This window comes from Neophocaena asiaeorientalis, unplaced genomic scaffold, assembly GCF_003031525.2.
Source record: "Neophocaena asiaeorientalis asiaeorientalis breed wild unplaced genomic scaffold, Neophocaena_asiaeorientalis_V1.1 scaffold825, whole genome shotgun sequence".
In the NCBI taxonomy this organism is placed as follows: Eukaryota; Metazoa; Chordata; class Mammalia; order Artiodactyla; family Phocoenidae; genus Neophocaena; species Neophocaena asiaeorientalis.
Genome location: NW_020173937.1, coordinates 583,613 through 599,660, shown reverse-complemented (window position 1 = coordinate 599,660; position 16,048 = coordinate 583,613). Strand labels below are relative to the sequence as shown.

General features: G+C 55.5%; 1 protein-coding gene across 1 annotated transcript in view; it reads right to left on the bottom strand.

Annotated features, from left to right (window-relative positions):
• Positions 1 to 16,048, bottom strand: part of GRTP1 (growth hormone regulated TBC protein 1) — a 20,582-nt gene that overhangs the window by 2,747 nt on the left and 1,787 nt on the right. Inside the window, exons 2-7 of the mRNA XM_024752644.1 lie at positions 15,838 to 16,043; positions 13,317 to 13,475; positions 10,753 to 10,877; positions 8,425 to 8,521; positions 4,639 to 4,811; positions 4,382 to 4,567 (exon numbers count right to left, since the gene is read on the bottom strand). Of these exons, the coding sequence (XP_024608412.1) occupies positions 4,382 to 4,567; positions 4,639 to 4,811; positions 8,425 to 8,521; positions 10,753 to 10,877; positions 13,317 to 13,475; positions 15,838 to 16,043 (946 nt within the window). The remainder of the gene's footprint in view (positions 1 to 4,381; positions 4,568 to 4,638; positions 4,812 to 8,424; positions 8,522 to 10,752; positions 10,878 to 13,316; positions 13,476 to 15,837; positions 16,044 to 16,048) is intronic.

Genomic DNA, 16,048 nt, shown 5'->3' with positions numbered 1-16,048 from the left:
ATTTCTCTAATAATTAGTGATGTTGAGCATCTTTTCATGTGTCTCTTGGCCATCTGTACGTCTTCTTTGGTGAAATGTCTATTTAGGTCTTCTGCCCAATTTTTAATTCGGTTGTTTGTTTTTCTGAAATTGAGCTCCATGAGCTGTTTATATATTTTGGAGATTAATCCTCTGTCCGTTGTTTCATTTGCAAATGTTTTCTCCCATTCTGAGGGTTGTCTTTTCGTCTTGTTTATGGTTTCCTTTGCTGTGCAAAAGCTTTTAATTCGGTCCCATTTGTTTATTTTTGGTTTTATTTTCATTACTCTAGGAGGTGGGTCAAAAAAGATCTTGCTGTGGTTTATAGCAGAGTGTTTTTCCTATGTTTTCCTCTAAGAGTTTTATAGTGTCTGGTCTTACATTTAGGTCTTTAATCCATTTGGAGTTTATTTTTGTGTATGGTGTTAGGGAGTGTTCTAATTTCATTCTTTTACATGTAGCTGTCCAGTTTTCCCAGCACCACTTATTGAAGAGGCTGTCTTTTCTCCATTGTATGTTCTTGCCTCCTTTGCCGTAAATTAGGTGCCCATATGTGGGTGGGTTTATCTCTGGGCTTTCTATCCTGTACCATTGAACTATATTTCTGTTTTTGTGCCAGTACCATACTGTCTTGATTACTGTAGCTTTGTAGTATAGTCTGAAGTCAGGGAGCCTGATTCCTCCAGCTCCGATTTTCGTTCTCAAGATTGCTTTGGTAATTCAGGGTCTTTTGTGTTTCCATACGAATTGTAAAATTTTTTGTTCTAATTCTGTAAAGAATGCCATTGGTAATTTGATAGGGATTGCATTGAATCTGCAGATTGCTTTGGGTAGCATAGTCATTTTCACAATATTGATTCTTCCAATCCAAGAACACTGTATATTTCTCCACCTGTTTATGTCATCTTTGATTTCTTTCATCAGTGTTTTATAAAGTTTTCTGAGTACAAGTCTTTTGCCTCCTTAGGTAGGTTTATTCCTAGGTATTTTATTCTTTTTGTTGCGATGGTAAATGGGATTGTTTCCTTAATTTCTCTTTCTTATTTTTCATTGTTAGTGTATAGGAATGCCAGAGATTTCTGTGCATTAATTTTGTATCCTGCAACCTTACCAAATTCATTGATTAGTTCTAGTAGTTTTCTGGTGGCATCTTTAGGATTCTCTACGTATAGTATCATGTCATCTGCAAACAGTGACAGTTTTACTTCTTTTCCAATTTGTATTCCTTTTCTTTCTTTCTCTTCTCTAATTGCTGTGGCTAGGACTTCCAAAACTCTGTTGAACAAAATTGTTTTGAATGAAGTTAAAGACAGTTAAGTGCTACTAGAGCCATCTTACGGAGAAAACGACGAACCTCTTGGCCCACCCAATAATTTACATCCTAGCCACTCCAGGTGTGTGTCTGGGTGGTGTAAGCTATGTTCACATGTTGGGCATCAGATCTCCAGAACCTTCTCATCTTCCCAAACCCAACTCTGTCCCCAGCACCCCGCTTCTGTCTCTATGAATCTGACTCCTCCAGGGGCCTCACATATGTGGAATCAGACAGTTTTTGTCCTTTTGTGACAAATTACCAAGCATAATGTCCTCCAGGTTCATCCACGTGGTAGCAGGTATCAGGACCTTCCTTTTCGAGGCTGGATAAAATCCCGCTGCATGGATGGACCATATCTTGTTTATCCATGCATCTGTATGGGCATTCAGGTTGTTTCCATGCCTTGGCTATTGTGATGCTGCAATGAACGTGGGCGGGCTGGGGTCGGTCTCTTAGAGACCCTGATTTCATTTCCTTTGGATAAGTGCCCAGTAGTGGGATTGCTGGATCTTATGGTAGTTCTATTTTTAGTCTTTTGAGGACCTCCATACTGTTTTTCACAGTGCCTGCACCAATTTACATTCCCACCAACAATGTATGAATAGGGTTCCCTTTTCTCCACATCCTCACCAACGTTTGTTATTTGTGGTCTTTCTGATGATGGCCATTCTGCCAGGTGTGAGGCGATAGCTCATTGTGGTTTTGACTTGCATTTCCCTGATGACGAGTGATACTGAGCATCTTTTCGTGTACCTGTTGGCTACCTGTATGTCTTTTTTGGATAGGGTCTACTCAGGCCCTCTGCCCATTTAAAACTTTTTAAAAAACATTTTGGCCATGCTGCACGGCATGTGGGATCTTAGCTCCCTGACCAGCGATCAAACCTGTGCCCCCTGCATTAGAAGCGTGGGGTTTGAAGCACTGGACCGCCAGCCAAGTCCCTCTGCCCATTTTTCTTTTTCTTTTTTAAAAATTTATTTATTTATGGCTGTGTTGGGTCTTCGTTGCAGTGCGTGGGCTTCTCTTGTTGTGGAGCACAAGCTCTAGGTACGCGGGCTTCAGTAGTTGTGGTATGTGGGCTCAGTAGTTGTGGCTCGCAGGCTCTAGAGCACAGGCTCAGTAGTTGTGGCGCATGGGCTTAGCTGCTCCGCGGCATGTGGGATCTTCCCAGACCAGGGCTCGAACCTGTGTCCCCTGCAGTGGCAGGCGGATTCTCAACCACTGCGCCACCAGAGAAATCCACTCTGCCCATTTTAAAATGTAATTCCTTGGCTCCTTGCTGCGCTGTGGTCTCTGTGTGTCTGGATGTTGACCCCTTAGCAGCCGTGGTTTGCACAGTCTCTCCTGTTCTGTGAGTTCCCTCTTCACTCTGCTGCTGGTGTCCATTGCTGCACAGAAGCCCTGATTTTGCTTTTGCCCTTCCTGCGTGGGCTCTTTTCGTTTTGACTCTGCCCGCAGCAGCTCGGAAGCCGGTCGGGGCCGTCGGTGAGCAGACTAAGCAAGGAAGAAACCAGATTTGAGAAGTGGCAGCAGGAAGGGACTCAGACTTGCTCCCAGTAACAGAGAAACTGCTTCACAACGAGGAGGAGAGAAGGTGCCTGGGGGGCGGGGTGGGAGCACCTGGGAGCAAGTTCTGAGTGGGCGATGACCTGAGAACAGACTCTTCAGATGCGTTCAGCTGTCCTCTTCCCGTTACGTTGCTCTCAGCTGCCAATGAGATCACGGCTTTCATTCTCAACGAAATTCTAGATGTTCTCACACAGGATTTCAGAGAGGTTTGACCTATGAACTGCAGTTTTGCTGAAATGCATATACAACTTTGTAGCGACCCCTGAGAAAATAAGACCAGGGCCACCTCCCTGCCAGCGTCCCATGATGGCCACACCTGTCGTGGGCAGACACATGTCTTTACGCAGTGGCTTTTCTGCCGTGTGGGGAGGCCACCCCGCCAATCCTCTGCGTCCACTCAGCTCACAGGGCCCAGAACACCTTTGGGCTGGAACACCGGCCACACCCGCCGTGGACACACGTCCGCCTGCAGCCATCACACAAGCAGGCCAGGCGCCCGCACTAACTGAGCACCTACTGTGTGCGGGGGCCCTGCTCCACACAGACAGACTCGCACCACCTCGGAAGCATCAGCCTGAGTCCGAGGGCCGGACGCCAAAGTTGCACTGTCTGGCTCTATTTGTGCCAAAGTCCAGGAGGCCGAGCCACGGGGACAGAGCGGGGCATTAGCTGGGGCTGGGGCGCCCCTTGGGGAGAAGAAAACGCCTGGGCCCAGCAGCACAGCTGCACCACCCGCTGAGCGGAAGGCACTGAAGAGCTCTGAAACCTCCAGGTAAAGGGTGAATTGTACCGGGGCCTTCACTCACTGAAGCCAAACACCTGAACAGCCCTAGGCTGCAGGACCTCCTCGCCAGGGCCTCGTACCCGGGGGGTGGGGGAGGGGCACGCCATCAGTGCAGCTGTTTCAAACGGGAAGCTGAAGAACACAACGGGCCGGGCGTCTGGGTCAGCGCTCCCCCCTCCCAGGGTCACTCCAGGCCTGGGCTTCGCGCCCTCATCCCAGTGTCCCTGTAAACCCCGCCCCCCTGGGCCTGTGGGACGCAGCATCCACTTCGTTCACTCAGGCGATCTGAGCTGTCCACACGGCCTGCGCCAGGCCCGGGACCCAGCGGGGAGGGACAGACAGGCGTGACCCCACCAAGGCCGGAGAGAAGTCAACAAGCGTAGGGCTGAACAGAAATGGGGGGCCCGGTGTAGACCGGGTCATCGGGAAAGCCTGGGATGGGGGCGGTCACCTCCCAGGCCCGGGAGAAACCAAGGTGTGGATGTGACGGGGCTCCCTGGGGGGCCCCAGGTGGCACCCGGCCCCACCCCTGGGCTGACGGCGCAGGAGGGGAGCAAGGGTGAGCACCCTGGGTCTGCTGGGCACCCTGGGCTCCAGGAGAAGCTGGCCTGGAAGGGCTGGAGCCCCTCCCTGGGCTGCTTAGGGAGGAGGGCCGGGCAGCCCGCGCAGGGAGGCGGCAGGGCGCTGACACCCACCCGCATGAAGGTGTGGCATTCGGTCACGAAGCTCCCTCTGGTGATCTCCTTGAACTTCTCACAGATGTCAGGGACGCTGGTGGCTTCCAAGATCAAGGCCTGATGTTGCTTGATGAGGGTCAGCGCCACCCGGAAGATGATCTTGGAGCCCTCGTTGAACAGACAATCCCAGATGCGAAGCACGGTCTGCAGAGGAAGAGACAGCGGGTCAGCGCGTGGCCGCCTAGCCGGCCCCAGTCCGAGCCAGGCGCCCTCACCTCCACGGGCAGGACGTCCACAAACAGGCAGATGAACCAGCGCGACACGACCAGGGTCCACAGCAGGCCGTGACTGTCCATCAGGGCCGCCACCGCCGGCAGCTTGGTCCTTACCAGCTCCCCGAGGACCTCCTGGTCCGTCTTCAGGCCCAGCATCGAGGGGCTGTAGTAATCTGCACGGGGACAGGGGAGAAGCGGGGACGTGGACCCCACAAACCATAGCCCCTGACACCCGTGACCCTCGTTCCCCCTGAGCCGTGAGGGGGGCCACGCCCAGCGACCCTTTCCAGAGGGTGACCCAGGGCAAGATCCCAGCCACAGGGATGCAGGAACTCCTGGGAGCAGTGCCCAGAGTGGGGCCCCGGGTCCCAGCACTCCGGACAGCAGTGCCCCACTGGGCATCCGTCACAACCTGATGGAAAGCAGGGACGTTTGCAACCCAAGATCAGGCAGCCAACAGTGGGTGCAACCAAGTGTCCGCCGATGGATGGAAGGGAAAACCGAATGTGTGAGCGTCCTGGCACCCCCCCCAAAGTGTCCTGGGCGCCCCCAGCACAGAACACCACCCCTCTTGTGTCACGTGTCCTATTTTCCTCTCATGGAGAAGATGCAGGTGAACGTTACAGGAGGGCATCAGACAGACCAATGCTTCCAACTGCGCGACTGTCTTTTGAATGGACACTTTCTTGCCAAGGAATTTTCTAGCTTAATGTCATGTATTATAATACACGACAGCTTAAACTTTGCTGTAAAAACAGGAATAAAATAAAATAATAAAACAGGGGGTCTTTCCTGGTGGCGCAGGGGTTAAGAATCCACCTGCCAATGCAGGGGACACGGGTTCGAGCCCTGCCCGGGAAGATCCCACATGCCGCGGAGCAACTAAGCCCGTGTGTCACAACTATTGAGCCTGCGCTCTACAGCCCGTGAGCCACAACTACTGAGCCCACACACCACAACTACTGAGCCTGTGCTCTAGAGCCCGCGAGCCACAACTACTGAGCCCGCAGGCCACACTACTGAAGCCCACGTGCCCAGAGCCCGTGCTTCACAACAAGAGAAGCCACGGCAATAAGAAGCCCGCGCACCGCAATGAAGAGTAGCCCCCGCTCGCCGCAACTAGAGAAAAGCCCGCGCGCAGCAATGAAGACCCAACACAGCCAAAAATAAATAAATAAAATAAATAAAAATTTTAAAAAATAATAAAATAGGAAAACTTGGTACGCGTTGTGTGCCCACTGCCACACACAGTTTGGTCATTCACCACAGCAAAGGGAGAGACGTTCTTGTTAATTAAGTATTTGGGTTAAAATAGAATCATTACGAGTATCGACACGACATCACGGTCACACCACTGGTTTTCAGCGTGCGTGCACACACGAAACCATGCTCAGTCCTAAAGACCCCAGAAATCGGTTACTAGAAGCCTGTTCAGTTATAAGTACCTGGGACTGAAGCTTCCTTCCCTCCCATACCCTCCTCTCACTTCTGTTCCTAAACCCTAGGGCCGCTGGCTGTCCTGTCCTCTCAACTAGCAGCGCTCTGGCTCTGGTCCCGGGGGCAAGGGGCAGGCTCCGCTTCCCGTCCTGCAGGGTGCCGAGCCGTCTCAGGAGAGCGCGGCAGAGACAGCGGATTTGCGGAGCCGGGAGCACAGCACGGCCTCGTTCTCAGTTACAGACAGGCTTAGGGCAGCTCCCAAAATAGTCAAGGTCACACCCCACACCCGCCACAGGCCTGAGCCAGTCACAGAAGGGTCGCTGACGCCCCCGTGCCCCCGTCTGCCGTGAGCCGCTGATGGCGAACCCCACGGGCCAGGCCCCGCCTGCAGCCCCCCTCAGCCTGCGGCCTGTGCACAGATGCCAAGGACCTTCTCCCCGAGCCAGGCCACTCCCGGGGTCGCCTCACTTTGCAAACAGCCCAACGGCTGTGTCGGCACGTGGAGAGGGGAGCGCTGCTGCAGGGGCAGGTGGGCCCGGGGGCCCCGGGTACTGTCGCCCCCCACAATGAGCCCTGCCTGCCCTTGTCTGGGCCACGCCTTCTGGCTTCAGCAGGGCTGCTCCCGGGAGGGGCAATCGTCGCCCGGCTCCCCTGTGTCTCAAGGGGAAACGGGTCAGACCAGCTCTCAGGACGCAAGCGTGTTCATTCATAAACAGGCTGACTCATCACCAATGTGACATCCCGAGCTGGCCCGGCCCATCCCACCCCCCGTCCCTTCTCTGCAGGCTCGGCAGTCTAAGGGCAGATAGGGTAGGGGTTCCTCAGAGGAGGAGACCCAGACATAACTATCTTGACGTTAAAGAAGCCATTTTCTGTCTGGGCCATCCTGTGATCTAAGCCCGGCCACGACGCCCTGTCCTTGCAGAAGGATGGGCCTATCTGCATTGTAGTTTAGTCTGACTGAGCCTAATAATCATCAGAAATGACATTTTATGGCCTTAAAATAAGTCTGGGCAACGCACCACCCCCGGGGGCCCACCTGTTGCTTTTCTGTTTCCCTAGGTCGGCCCTTACGGCCCCTGTTGATCTCGGTCCCGCTGCTGTGTCGCCACCAGGCTTCCCCAAACCCCCAAAGAGCACCTGGGATTGGTCATGGTGGGAACGTTCATCATAATGCGGCCTCTGACCTAACTGAGCAAACGGTGACCACGGAGCCGTGTTGGCGTTTTGTCTGGAAGCCTGTCCATCTTCTCCCGAGAGCTGTTCAGGCTCCGCCATGAATCCGGGGCAGCTGCCCCTCTCCGTCCTCCGTCCCCGCGGGCGGCATCCCCCCAGCCCTTGCTAACAGCGGCACAAGCCCGAGGAGAGGGCCCCTCTTCACGGCACCGCCCAGGCTCACCTCCTGGGGGCACAGAGCTGTGGATCTGAGCCCAGGCCTCCGTGCTGCCATCCGTGAAGGGGACCCAGTGGTTGGCATGTGTGGTGTGGCTGCTCCATGGACCAGACGAGAGTGGGTGCAGGCAAGCCTGGAGCCTGGACGGGCCCCGGCTGCCCTCGCATCTGAACACACAGCCCCCAGGACAGGCGGCTGCTCTCCCGGGTGGTCCTGGGCTGAGCCCGGCCCAACCCAGGAAGGCGGGTGGGGGAGGAGGGGGAAGGAAACGGGAGGCGGGCACAGCAGACAAGACCACCAGGGCTCGTCGCGTGGGCAGCCGGAGCCCGTCCACAGTCACCAGGACTTTGCCAGCGGCTGGACCAATCACCCCCATCGTGGCTGTGGGGGGTCACATCTGCCCAAGTCCTCTCCCACCCCAGACGGCTCCGGCCACTTCTTGTCCCAAAGGGACCCCACTCTGCAGCTCACCGTCTACACAGCGCATCACAGAAATCGGTGGTGGTTTACTCACTAAAACAATTAACATTCAGTAATAAACGGAAAAGTAGAAATGCACGAGAGGAATGATCTTCACCTCGAAAGCAGTAGCCACAACAGCTGACGGTCGCTGCGCCCATGGCCGTTCACGAGCCCAGCAACGAAGGCTACAGAAGCCCGGCCGCTCGCCGGTCTGCTCACTACGGCCGCGACAGTCCCCACGGTCCAGACGCCAGCCGCGCAGACCCGGACAAGGAGCTCAGAGCCCACTCGGCCACGTCCGGGCCCCGAGACGCATCGCCGCCTGCTGGGACCCGCATCTCGCGCGCTCCTGTCTCAACTCAACTGCAAGAAGGTTTTCGACCTCGACTCTCAGACAGTTCCTTCCGTTTCGTCACGTCTTGACTTGTCAGTGACATCGTTTCGGCAACACCAGAAAGCGACAGTTCCGCTCTTACCGCGAGGACTCAACGTACCCGGGAGTATTCTGCCAACAAGGGCGTCCAACAGCCAAAAGGACTCCTCTTCACTCCTTGTCACCAGAATCAGATACCCCGCTAGGAAGTTCATTCCCTGAAATTAGACAAAAGAACCAAAGGAACTCACTGAAGTCTGGACCACCCGCAGACTCTGTAATCGCCTGGCTAACGGCTAACTTTCCGTTTCCCTGGCTCTTCCCTAAAGCTTGCCTGATTCTGGAACGACCTTTCAGTGGAGCTACGGCGTCTGAGGCTCTGCCGTCTAGTGACACGTGTAGCTGGACCCACGACTCCTGACATAGAGCAGGCCAGGGCCTCGTGTTCATGAAACTATTGGGGGGGAAACCACACCAGTGACCACACTTCCTAAGAGCGGTAAGGCGCGTGGTCTGCCGCTCAGGGACGTTAAGTGGAATCTCGTGATAGAGCCCATTTGGGGAAATTCAGGGTGCACAGCGCCAAGGGGGCAGACGCTGCCATATACACACAGTTCAGGACCCTCAGCCGCCAGGGGCGGGCGGACCCGGAAAGTAGCAGCGGTGGCCGAGCGCCGAGTCAGCGCCTCTCCTGCGAGACTGGGTTTCGGGTGACTTCCACTTTCTTCTTTGCCGCTTCTCTACAACTTCTAAAATAAACACGTATTTCTCTAGCAATAAGGGGAAAATCCAGCTCTCGTCAACCAACAAGTTAAATTTGGACCCAGACACCTCACCCCACAGAGGCTACGGGTCACCAGCGAGACAGCCATGGAGAAGCCAGCTCCCCGACCCCCGGACCTCGGACTCCTGCCTGCGGGGCTGAGAGACGGTTGACTCCTGTCCTGTGCGCCTCTCAGCCAGCGGCACGATGTCACGGCACCCGCAGGAAGCTCATACGTGTGTGTGTGTGTGTGTGTGTGTGTGTGTGTGTGTGTGTGTGTACATACATGCGTGTATTTCCCAAAAGCCAGCAGAGCTTTGGCATCAGGCTCATGTTTAAAATTGTGTGGGTTATTTTTTAACCCTATTTTTAAGACCCACAAGAACAGCAGCTAGAATAATCTAAGGACAGTTTCTCAGCCACCCTGTCTCCCCGACTCCTGAAGGCCAGCTCCTGCCCCAGGACAGGACGTTAAGGGCAGTCGTAACAAGTGACTCTCATACGTGTGTGTGTGTGTGTGTGTGTGTGTGTGTGTGTGTGTACATACATGCGTGTATTTCCCAAAAGCCAGCAGAGCTTTGGCATCAGGCTCATGTTTAAAATTGTGTGGGTTATTTTTTAACCCTATTTTTAAGACCCACAAGAACAGCAGCTAGAATAATCTAAGGACAGTTTCTCAGCCACCCTGTCTCCCCGACTCCTGAAGGCCAGCTCCTGCCCCAGGACAGGACGTTAAGGGCAGTCGTAACAAGTGACAGCGACAGGGATTACCTCGGAAGAACAGATCCGCCCAGCTGCGTCTTTTCTGCAGGTACCCGCTGCGGAACAGCGGCCTGAAAACAACCTGGGGGTCACACCAGCCGCTCTGAACGGTGGCCTCATGTATCTTTGCTGCTGGTCTTTTCAAAACTCCCACCTCATTCCTTCCCGCAACCCCCCGACCCCCGGAGCCGAGGCCACACCACGTGCCGTCCACACGGGACACGAGCTGCCGGGGCCGCCCCGAGTAGGCGTCCGTGTCCCCTGCCCCTGGCCCGGCGCTCGTGGTCCCAGCCCTGGAGCCACCGGGGACCGTAGGTGCTACTGCCCAGGGCCTGTCTTCCTCTCGGGGACGCTTTGGCCTGGCCTCCGGCTCGGGGGGGCACAGAGGCCTCACACGCAGGGACAGGAGACCCCAGCCGCAGCCCCTGGCCCCTGCCCACACCCGCCGGGACCCGGCAGCCTCCGGAGTGACCGGCGGGAGGGCGCGGTCCCTTCGCCTCCCGACCCAGCTCCCCTCGCTTTCCAGGCCGTGAACACTGTCCCTTCGATGCTCCAGAAGGAGAGTCTCCAGGGAGGAACGAGAACTGATTCCTGCCACCTGACGGGCGGCTCCGCGCAGCAGGAAGCACGACCCGTCCCCTCCTACTGCCGGCTGATCCGGCTTCCGGAAACAGCCTCGAAGGGCCGGCCCACCGCACACGTGCACGCTCAGACACACACACACGTGCCCACCGTCTGCACCAAGACGAGAGGATGCTGGCCGCCGCAGCCCGTGTTCACTTCAGCTGCTTCCCCTTCCCCCGCCCCGTCTCCGTGGGCTGGCACCGCTGGGAGACGGTGAAGTCCCAGCCTGTGTCGGGGAGGACCTGGCAGCCCAGGACCGGGCTGGCGTCCCTGCCGGGGCTGCGGGCGCCGGGGGCTCACCTGGCAGTAGCCCACGCCACGGTTGTGGTGCCCGTAGGCCAGCAGCACGTTGTACAGGGTCCTCTGCAAGCAGGGGTCCGAGCCCTTCCGGAACCGCACGTTGTCAGGGAAGGTCCTGTTCATGTCTGTGAGGAAATCCGCGGTGCAGGCCGCTCAGGGCTGGGGACAGAGACGGCTCTGCGACGGACCCGGACCCTCCCTGACCTCCACCATCAGCCGGCCTCGGGGGCGCAGAGGCGGCCCCCCGGGGCCCCTGTCCCGCGGCAGCCCGGCCCGGGGACACAGGTGGGCACGGCAGCCCTTCCTCTGGAGTCAGCAAGGACGACAGAGCGGGATCCTTGGATAAGGCCGGGCTGCTCGGGCCCTGGCGGCTCCCGCCACCCCCGCGCCCCCCGCTTAGCTGGGGATGAGGTGGGGTGACAGGTGAACAGGTTACATAAAACTTCGGAGAATTTTCCCAGTTCTGAAGACTGAACACATAAGGAGGCGGGACACCCCGAGATTCCCGTTTAGAGAGAAACAGACAAAAGGGAAAAGTGAGCCCGAGATAAACTCATCGCTGCCGGCTTCTGTCTGCAGGACAGCCCGCCAGACCCCTGCTGCTGCTTGGCCGCTCCCCGCCCGGGCCGGACGCCTGCCTTAAGGAGCTGCGATCCTGTGAAGCGAGGACGCGGGCGGAGCAAGGAGGGCGGGGCTCAGCTAACAACCGCTGGCCCTGCCTGGATCAGAGCAGTGTGTCCACGCGACAGCGGGACTCTCGGACACAGCTGACGGCTGGAGGCCTCCCCACTGCTGCAGGAATTCTGCCCCCGGGCTCTGGCCCAGGCCTGGTCTCTGCCCACGAAAACCAGCTCTGAGCCGAACAGCACGCTGCCTGCCTCAAAGCACGTAAGTTTTCATTGTATGTTTGTTACAAAGAAGAGTTTTTTCCTGGAATTCTGAACCTTCCAAAAACTGGCATCCACCACAGGGAAATGTGTGCTTTTCACTAATTCAGACTAGAGAGATCAGTGCTCGTCGCTACATAATGTCTTCTATGATGAGATGTTTCTCCGTGTTTTGAAATCTCTCTACACCTACCCCACTGCCATGCTAGAGGCAGACACAGCGGGACGTTTGGTCTGCACTTACGTGGCACGAAGCACCGGCTCTACTGTCCCTATAAAACGACTGATCCAGACCCTTCAAAAATAGACCTAGAATCGTCACGGGACCCAGCAATTCCACTTCTGCGCATGTACCCAAAACACTGAAAGCAGGGTCTCAAAGAACTACTTGCACAGCCCCGTTCACGCCACCTAACTCACAGTGGCCGGAGGGTGGAAGCAGCCCAAGTGTCCGTGGACAGACGCTGGATAAACACAACGCGGTCTCTACACATAACAGAACGCTGTTCAGCCTCAGAAAGGAAGGGGATCCCGACACATGCTCAACGTGGGTGAACCTCGAGGCCGTTACGCTCAGTGAAATAAGCCGGACACAAAAGGACAAATACTGCGTCATTCCAGCCATATGAAGTCCCTAGAGGCGTCAAATTCCTAGAGACAGAGAGTGGGTGGTAGGAGGCGGGGGGAGGGCATGGGGAGTTAGTGTTTAATGGGGACAGAGGTTCAGTTTGGAAAGACAGAAAGGTCAATTTTATGTATCCAAAACCTCTGCACTAAACAGATCCTTTAAAATTCATCTTTCAAACAAACGGCCACATTCAACTTTATTTAACACGATCGGCCTTCGCTTGGACCTGAGGTCTCTTCCCGCCTGAATCAGCACGTCTGGCCCTGCGGAGGGACCCCCGCACGTGTGCCCGCAGGGTCATGGCAGCGTCTGTTCTGAGCCCTTTGGCCGGGGTTTGCTGTGGCATCAGGGTGCAGCCAGCAGGCTCAGCGCCCCAGTGCCCCCCACCCCGTCTCCAGCTCTGGGATCTGAGAGCCCTACTCCTCACACCGGGGACACACCACTTTCTCAACGTTACAAGTCAGTCCAACCTCTCTGACATTTAAAGTAATCAAATTTTTTAAATGAAGTATCTGTGTTTAAATCTGTAGTTCTCAAAAGCTGTTACAGTCAGAAAGGCAGATGTATTTCCTAAAAATCTAATTATTCAATCCAGGTTAAACATTTCTTTGAGTACTTTGAACTTTGAAGAGCCTGGACACTCAGAGGATGACCTAAAGAGAGGTCTCTGGTGTGTGGCTTCCTGCAGGCGCGCAGCTGTGTCTGCGAGTCCGCGGGGGTCACCCAGCCCCCGTCCCTCCTGTACTGACTGCTAGCTCAGCGGCCTCGCGTTCCTGGAGGGATTCTTCTCAGAAATGTGGTCTCTCTGGTACCATTTTCCTTACCACCTAGCTAGGCACACAAATATTTCCTGAGCCAGTTCCAATCACTCTCCTCCCCTCACGAACGCCTGAGTTTTGATGTCCTTCCAGAAAACTGTAATCAGCTGGTGCATCTTTAACCACGTAACTTTCCTCATCAACATCACAGCATGATCGGGTGCTAACACAGTTTCCTTCTGGGGGTGGCGCCCAGCCCCCATGTCCCGGGGGACGGACCCCGTGCGTCACCTGTCCTGATGGCCTCCTCCAGGCTGTCATCCTTCTCTCCCTGGAGGAGATGGAGGTAGTAGCCGGGGTTCTGGTCCATCTGGGCCTGGGCTCCGCTCACCCCCATCCAGACGCGGGCCCGGTGCTCCAGCGGGACGCCCTTCCGGATGTAGCGCTTCACTGAAACGGAGGGAAGGGGCAGCTTTACCCAGACCGCTGGGCGCTTCCCGAGGCCAGAAACCACAGAGTTTGCTTCTGGCTCTCGCCGAAATCATTCAGTCAGACATAAAAAAAGGTGCAAGGCTTCCCTGGTGGCGCAGTGGTCGAGAGTCCGCCTGCCGATGCAGGGGATGTGGGTTCGTGCCCCGGTCCGGGAGGATCCCACATGCCGCGGAGCGGCTGGGCCCGTGAGCCATGGCCGCTGAGCCTGCGCGTCCGGAGCCTGTGCTCCGCAACGGGAGAGGACACAGCAGTGAGAGGCCCGCGTACCGCAAAAAAAAAAAAAAAAAAATTAAAGCAGAAAAAGAAATAATTGTTACTTCAATAAAAGCAAGTTAAATTTTCAGAAAAAGTTGATAAGTGCTCCAAAAGGCAAAAGCAAAACAAAACCTTTAAATCAGACCTCAAAAGTCGAGGAAGACACTAGAGATCTGGAAGGATTCTGCACTCAGAGTGCTTTTACTCCCGAACCACCTGGAAAAAAAGACCCTGACACTGGAAAATAGATACAACGCTCCGGCAGGAAAGATACAGAATTCGTGGACCCTCCCTGTTCAAAGAAAAGATGACAGGCTAGAATCGAATGACAAAATCAAAGAGGAATAAACATGCACGTGTGTTTCATATAAAAACAAAGGCTTATGCGCACATGTACATCTTGCCACGATTCTCTGCGTTAACTGACCTGTGGGTCAGCTGGACCCCTGGGTCTAGGTTGGACAGGAAGTCTTCTCCTGCATTAAAAAGCAAACGACAGCCCGAGAGTGCGCCCTGTTCCTGGGGGGACGTGGGACAGTCGCCAGCGCTCACCTCTACGGGAGACTGGGGCCTGGGCAGCAGAGAAACTCAATCCAATTCACATCTTTTAGCGTGATTACGATGTTTTCCCATGTGCAAAAATTAAGTTTATTTTCATATATTTGTGTGTAACGTTTAAAAACAAACCAAAAGGGAAAAAAATGAAGCCGAGGTCTGCTGGAAACACGTTAACACCAACAGCAACGCAGGGATGGACCTCGGCGTACAATCACGCAGGATATTAGCTTCGGGGTCTGGGAAACAAGAAGGGTCAACCTTTGAGGTCCCTTCAGGCTGATTATATGAAACGCTAGTTTACCCATGTTTTTACTAAACACTGCCCACCAGTAACAGGCTTGAGGAGGGAGGGCCTGGTTGAGGGTGAAGCCCAGGGTGAGGCCGAGGTCCAGGTCCACCTGCCTCCACCCCACCCCCACCCCCGTGTTAATCCCACAGGTATTTCCCAAGCATCTCCTGCGTACTGGGGCCCCTCTGGGGGACCCTTTAAAGGCAAAAATTGACCTGTCACCCCCTTGCTTAAACACTGACTTCTCTCTGCCTGGTGGTGCAACGTGTGCCCACCTGTGACCTGGTACAGGGCCCCTGTTCCACTGCCGGGCCCTCCTCACCACACCCCTAATACTCTGGTCACAACTCAGTACCTAGTGGCTGGGACCCCCACCCTCACCCCTTAATTGTCATTAATGTCCCATGTCAGGAAGGCCCAGCAGCCCCTCTTCCCCACATACTTGAGTTTCCTTAGCTCCCCGGGGCACATTCCCGTCCACCCCTCACCACCTGCCCGCAGGTACCCACGGTCTACCCTCTATCCACAGCGTGAGGAACACTGCAGGCAAACACTCCATTCATTCATTCAACAAACACTGAAGCAATCATCCATCCAATCAAGCCGGCAGGGAGGGGTCTTTGATCCCAGCAGGGGAAACAAAGGATAAAATAAGTAGGACCCACACCGCATAAGACAGGGAGGAACAGAAAATAGGCAAAGAAAGGACAGGAAGTGTGGGTCTGTGGGGTGACACGGGAAAGCCTCCTGGAGGTGGCATTCCAATCCAAACCTGAAGGAGGCGAGGGCACAGCCTGGGGCTGGGGAAGAACCCCAAGGAGAGCAGGGGAAGAGGTGGGGGGGAGTGCAGGAAGGACCCCGCTTTCACTCTGTGGGGGTTAGGGAGAGCTCTGCCCAGAACCGCGCAAGGGCACAGCCCTGGCCACTCTCATTTGAAGGAGCAGGAAATCCACCTTCTTCTGGAAAGAAGGCCATGGTCTCCATCCATCTCAAAGGACAAGCAGGCCTCATGCCGGAGGGAAGAAAGGAGGGCCTGCACCTTGACCGTGCAGCGCCCTCACCTGCGAGCCTGCGCGGGATACGAGCCGGGCTCGCGGCAGCCTTCCCCCCCGAGATCCGAGACCCGAAGGAACCCCAAGCCCTGACCTCCCTGGCGCGCCCGTCACCCGTCGGTCGGGTCACTTGTTGCGCGCCTGGAGGATCAGGCTCCAAACTTACGTGTCATACTCTTCTGGACACCAGCGCCTCCCTTTAGAAGTCTGGACCATTTTATGGCCCTCCTGGTGAGTATCGCCAGATAGGTGGAAAAAAATTCTTCATAAGCTGCATAATCAAAGTCCTCAGGCCTTTCAAACCCGTACGGATCGATCCTACGACACAAAAAGACCCAGAGTAAAGTTCCGCGCGCACGTGGAACGTGGGACCTGCG